Below are 6805 nucleotides of genomic sequence, written 5' to 3' on the forward strand. Positions count from 1 at the left end.
GGCAATCAAATACTCAAGAGTTGTCACCCTTTGTCAGGTATAAGGGATCTCTTTATGTATTCAAACGTAGACAACCCTAGCATGCACTATCATTGCTCCTAATCAAGGTATGAATCCCATTCAACCTTCACCCTTAGTCCAACTTGATGACCTAGACCTACCTATAGCCATTCGAAAAGGAAAAGAAGTTGCACTAAACACCCATTAACCAATTTCATGTCCTACCATCGTCTTTCCCAGAATCACAGGGCCTTCTTAGTATCCTTGGACTCCATTGAAATCCCTAAGTTAGTTGAGTAGGCTTTAAAAGATCCAAACTGGAGGCAAGCCATGTTGGAGGAGATGAAAGCTTTGAAGAGGAATCATACATGGGACTTAGTGCCTCAACCACAGGGTTTTACACCAATTGGCTGCAGGTGGATTTTCAATATCAAATACAATGTTGATGGGACCCTAGAGAGATACAAAGCTAAATTAGTCGCCAAGGGCTACACTCAATCATATGGCATAGACTATCTTGAGATATTTGTCCCTGTGCAAAGATGGCAACTGTGAGAGTTCTTTTATCATTAGCAGTTTATTTTGGATGGAGCCTACAACAGTTGGATGTCAAAAATGCATTCCTACATGGAGATTTGGAAGAAAAAGTTTTTATGGAGTTGCCCCTTGGATTTCAAGAAGGGGAAGCAAGGCAAGTGTGTAGACTAAGGAAGGCACTCTATGGGCTCAAACAATCCCCCAGAGCATGGTTTGGTAGGTTTTCCAAAGCCATGACAGGTATGGGATATCACCAAAGCAGGGGTGATCATACACTCTTCTTCAAGCATTCAAACAAAGAGAAGGTTACCACTTTATTGGTATATGTAGACGACATAATAGTCACAGGGAATGATGCAGTGGAATAGAAGATTCTCAAGGACAAGTTAGCCAAGGAATTCGAGATTAAAGACCTTGGTCTCCTCAAGTATTTCTTAGGGATTGAAGTTGCTTATTCTAAGGCTGGAATATTTCTCTCCCAAAGGAAATATGTGCTAGATTTGTTAACTGAGACAGGGGTATCAGGAGGAAGAGGATCTAATGTGCCAGTAGAGCCTAACAACAAGTTGGGAGTTGATCCTAATAGTCGATCAGTAGATAAGGGCAGATACCAAAGGCTAGTAGGACGTTTGATATACTTGTCTCACACTAGGCCTGATATTGCTTTTGGTGTTAGCCTAGTTAGTCAATTCATGCACAACCTGACAGAAGAACACATGCAGGCAGTAAGAAAGATCTTAAACTATTTGAAGGCTACCTTAGGTAAGGGGATCTTGTTTAACTCAGGAGAAGAACTGGATATTATGGGGTTTACAGATGCAGACTATGCAGGATCTCTTATTGACAGAAGATCAATTAGTGGGTATTGTGTATTTCTTGGTGGAAACCTTGTGTCATGGAGGAGCAAAAAACAAAATGTCGTGTCAAAATCAAGTGCGAAGGTTGAATTCAGAGCAATGGCTCTTAGCCTATGTGAGGTGTTGTGGCTAAGAATCATCTTAGAAGATTTGAAGATTATGGTTCAAGGCTCAATCAAGATGTTCTGTGACAACCAACCAGCCATCATCATTGCCCATAATCCTGTTCAACATAACAGGATAAAACATGTTGAAATAGATCGACACTTCATTAAAGAGAAGTTGGATGCATGCTTGATCAAAATATCCTATGTTTCATCTAAAGACCAAGTGGCGGATGTGTTAACTAAAGGGCTTGCAACTAAGAGGTTTGAGGATTTAGTATGCAAACTGGGAATGATTGACATACATTCTTCAGCTTGAGGGGAGTGTTGGATTATAAGGATATCTGACACTAAGGCAATGGAGATTTGGTTAGGATTAATTTGTAAAATAGAATTAGGATCTTACATATATCTTTCCTTTTTTCCTTATTGTTGATTATCTTTCCTCTCTTGTATCTTTCCTTTCTGGTTGTTTCCTTTGTTGTTGTATTTCCTCTCTATAAGAGATATAGAGAGCTGATTGTGTTCATAGTTAATGCAATGAGATTATTAAGTTTCTCCTAAAAGTTTTTACACTTTAACATTTGTAGAATGGAGTATTATTAATTGAATGAGCATATGCATCAATAGAGTAACGTAGACCTGGGGTACATTGAGTATGCTGGCTACACCCCCAACACGATCTTGTGGATTGGCTACATTGATTGCAAGTTTCTGATTGGTTGTAGCTTTTGTTCAAATTGAGTTTTCTTTTTTCTTTGTCTTCTCTTTTTTTTTTTTTTTTTGGGGGGGGGGGGGGGGGGCGCAGGGGGAGGGGAAGGGTTTAGTATTTCTTAACTTATATGCCTGCTATTTTTCAGACAGAAACTATTGATTTGACTGAACAAAGTGGCAAAGCAGATCGTGGCCAGAGAATTTTTAGAAGAAGTAATCTTGATAAGTCTGCACATTCTTTAATTGATTCGGATGGACTTCCATATGTTGGGCAAGTTAGTGTCTCTATAATTTGGTTTTCTCTTTTAATGGTCATTTGCTATGGTATCTAACTCTGTCTTCTTATTTCAGAGAATAAATCCGAACGACCCGTATTGTAGTATCTATGATGAAATAACAAGTGCAACAAAAAATACCATATTAAAGGGTTCAGAACCTGTTACTGTTGATTATGTTGCTGTCGATGTGAAAAATAAAAAGCAGCTGCAGAAAGTAAGTAGATCATTTCATTGTTGTTGTTGCAGGATTATAATTATCATGTATACAATGAGGATTATAACTGTTATCAAAATTTTCCCCTTCTTTAAGCTTGATATGCCCTTGATTGTTGCCATCGGAACTTCAAATTTATTTTCTCCTTGATGTTCTTCCTGCTTTTTTTAGGTTATAAATTGATGTTTCAAGATGAGCATAAAACAGAGGTAAAGAAAAATAGGGCAGGACCACAGAGAGTGTGTTGGGAAGAAATAGTCTAACTTCACTGTGCTTCCACTTGCTTTAGGGTTGGGAGGGGTAGTAGATATGCAACCATATATACCCACCCTTTCATATGAGGTCCTTGTCTTGAGTAGTCTCAGTATAATGCCAAAATACTTTTAAGCTTTTATTCTAAGAACTTGTGGCTCAAAGATATCCTTTTAGGACTTTCATTCTTCTTCCTTGGGATGCATTTAGATAACTATTTTGGCATTGCTTCTCATTTATGGATGTTGAGCCTTGGTGTTTTTTGACATTGACACACGGGCAATGTTGACATCAGTGTTCCATCAAAATAATTCAAAAATTCTGTATTATGTTTCTGGAAAGAGACTAAATGTAAATTGTGCAAGTTGTTTTGGTTAGCACACTGTCCATTACCTTACAATATTCTCATCTTGGGATGTACTGCTGTAGCCAGAATGTGATTTTTTACTTGACTTCTTTCAAAATTTAAGCCTATTTACAAAGTAAAACTCCAACCAAAATTATTCTCAAAGACAAACTTTCCTCATCACATCAGACAAAACAAGGCATGCCATTTCTACTGAACGAAAACCACTAATGCAGTTTTTGCATTTTGGGCATAAACCACGAACATGGTCTTTATGCAAAAGCAAAAACAGCAAACATGGTTTTTGCTTTTACCCAAAAACCATGTTTGTTGTTTTTTGTTCGATAGAAAAAACCCAATTGCAGTACTAGGCCAAAATCAGATTTGCAGGTTTTTAGTTTACCTGGAAACGAGTTTTGCAGTTTTTGTTCAATGGAAACAACCACAATTGCGGTTTTTGCCCAAAATCAAAAAACCACATTAGTGGTTTACATAAACCTCTTTGCTTAGCAAAAAATAACAAACCTCATTGCTTTGATATTTTTCTGTGTGTTGGTGAATATGTGATAATATAGTTCTATTAGGGTTTTATTTTTAAAAAAATTTTATCAATAGGCTTTATTAAAAGAAAAAAGAAACTCTCTCTTAACCATTTATTGTTTTATGCATCTTTTGCCTGAAGGTGAATTTATACATACTGTAGCTTTCATGTCATTGTCAACATTATTTTGAAGCTGGTAAACTTGAAGTCCTGGTTTTGATTAGTTGAATATGGAAGTTAATTGTGAGAGAATTTAGTGAGGTCATGATTTTCTCTTTCACTGATTTGTATGATTGACTGTGTGCATGTACATGGTTTGGTTTTGTCTGTTGGGCCATTGGAATTGGGTGGGGTTGAGTATATTAATGGTAATCTACATATTCTTTTTTTTTTTCATTTTCTAATTTCCTCCCTGTTGAGCAGGTTAACATACGATTTCGGCGTTCCAGGAATCCTGTAATTGGTGATAAATTTAGCAGCAGGCATGGACAAAAAGGTGTTTGCTCACAGTTGTGGGCAGATATAGATATGCCATTTTCAGCAGTTACAGGAATGCGTCCAGATCTTATTATCAACCCACATGCATTTCCTTCTAGGATGACAATAGCTATGCTTTTGGAATCTATTGCTGCTAAGGTACTATGAAAAAGCATCATGTGTGGTTGCTTTATACTAGTTATATATTAATTTACTAGTTTGAAGTTACATACGTCTTCTTTAGTAATATTGATGTTAAAGTTGCCCCTAGGGTTAGGACCATATTTGGATAGACAATTTTACGGTCATATTTACATCTCTGGGTGACATTTTCTCCTACCTATTTTATCAAGCCAGTAAATGAGATGTTTGAGTGAGTACCTCCATTTTGTTCTCCGGGTTTATGTTTTGTCCCCTACCTTTTAGAGAACCTTCAGGATTGAGAGGTTGGTACCATTACAGCTTTTCTTGGGTTATCTGTGTGATCGTCGCCATCTAGGCAGGTTGAAGACAACTGGGTTTTGAAGCCTTAATCTAGTAGTTGAATCATGTTAGTTCATTCTATGATATTCTCAGTCACTTTGTTGTATCCTTTTTTTGAAAAGTTGTTTGGAGAATGAGGGTTCCTTTCTTTGTCTGGCCAGTTTTCTACAATTCCAAATTGATAATTTAAGGGAGGCCAGTGCCTGGTGGATTGGTGATATTTATGTAGGAGAGCAGTGAATCAACTAATCACTTGCTTCTGCATTGTCTTACGGCTAGAGGTTGGAGCTTTTATTTTATATTTTGGTGTTCACTAGATCATATTAGCTTCAGTAAAGGAGTTTCTCCTTGGGGTTGGGAATTCCTGCCTTTGGTCCAGAAAGTTTTTGGCACAGTGTTCCTTTATTGTGCTGTGCCATATTTCTAGGTTTTTTTTGGAATTCATTATTGTGCTTGTATATATATTGCTAGATACATCAATATTATTTGTTACCTTTATTCTTCCTTAGGGAGGTTGCTTGCGCGGACAATTTGTGGATGCAACACCATTTTCTAGCTCAACAGATCAGGCTAGCGGAGAGTCAGCATCTGAATCAAGTTCACTTGTTCACGATCTTGGTTCCCTGTTAGCCTCTTGTGGGTTTAATTACAGTGGTTTGGAGGTATTGTACAGTGGAGTTTATGGAACAGAATTAACTTGTGAGATTTTTATGGGGCCTGTTTATTATCAGCGACTTCGCCATATGGTTTCAGACAAATATCAGGTATGTGCTCTTTCCTGGAATCTAACATTCAGATAATTGAATGTGATACTTTTCAAGTACTTCGAATTTAACATTAAAACCTTTCTCTATCCGACATTAAAATCTTCTCGCTTAGTCTGTAACTAATTGAGAACCAATAGGACATAATTAATCTGGAGCAGAAATTAGGACCTATAATTTGTTCTTTTATTCATATATACAGATATTTTCCCGTCTAGCATTGAGGTTAATGTGCGCTTCTAAACAGTGATGGGTGGCCTGGAACCTCAGTTTGCTTCCACCATAAGTGGCTCCCCTTTTTTATGATGGAAATGGCTGTTTTCCGGGTTTACATAAATCCCAATTTCCCGTATTAATGAACTGAAGGTGGAGCAACTTACCAAGAAAATCGGATTCTCTAATTACATTTGGACGTTATTTTTGATCTGCAGGTTAGATCCACTGGAACAGTGGACCAGCTGACAAGGCAGCCTATTAAGGGAAGAAAGCGTGGAGGGGGTGTACGTTTTGGAGAGATGGAACGAGATTCCCTCCTTGCTCACGGAGCTGCATATTTACTCCACGATAGACTACACACTTGCTCTGATCATCACATTGCAGATGTGTGTTCCATTTGCGGAAACATCCTTGCCACATCGCTCATCCATCCACAGAAGCGAACAGTACGTGAGATCGGGGGCCTCCCGCCAGGTAGAGCCCCGAAAAAGGTTATTTGTACCGCCTGCCAGACAAGTAAAGGAATGGAGACGGTTGCAATGCCTTATGTGTTCCGATATCTGGCCGCTGAATTAGCTGCTATGAACATAAAAATGACACTTCAGCTGAGTAATGGTGCAGGAGTATAGTACCTGTTTCATGCAGTTCAGGCACCAAGGATGTATTGAATTTTGCACCGATGGTAGGCTAGTTTTTCGCCACGACCAGAGCCAAGCTTGGATCTCGCTGTTATTTCGAACAGCTGCTATGAGTTGGATGGAGGGTAGAGAGGCGCTCAAATAGAGGTTTATGAGTAGTCATTTGGCTGCTGCTAAGGATCGGTTGCCTTATTATTTATCGTTTACTTGGTTCATTTTTTCTAGGTCTGTCGTCACGATATCATTTATTTCTCAGTTGGGTTTTTCTGCTACATTTTTTCCCGGTTTTGCCTAAGAATTCAAAACGAATGTTGTATATGAAACATTGTTCCTAAATTAGTAGTACGCACTACCCACAAAAATAGTGCAACTATTTTGCCTTTA

General features: G+C 38.2%; 1 protein-coding gene across 1 annotated transcript in view; it reads left to right on the top strand.

Annotated features, from left to right (window-relative positions):
* Positions 1-6805, top strand: part of LOC127801509 (DNA-directed RNA polymerase I subunit 2-like) — a 55070-nt gene extending 48265 nt beyond the window's left edge. Inside the window, exons 23-25 of the mRNA XM_052336718.1 lie at positions 4267-4479; positions 5313-5567; positions 5999-6805. Coding sequence (XP_052192678.1) covers positions 4267-4479; positions 5313-5567; positions 5999-6412 — 882 coding nt within the window. The 3' untranslated portion in view covers positions 6413-6805. The remainder of the gene's footprint in view (positions 1-4266; positions 4480-5312; positions 5568-5998) is intronic.

Source organism: Diospyros lotus, chromosome 5 (genome assembly GCF_014633365.1).
Source record: "Diospyros lotus cultivar Yz01 chromosome 5, ASM1463336v1, whole genome shotgun sequence".
Lineage (NCBI taxonomy): Eukaryota > Viridiplantae > Streptophyta > Magnoliopsida > Ericales > Ebenaceae > Diospyros > Diospyros lotus.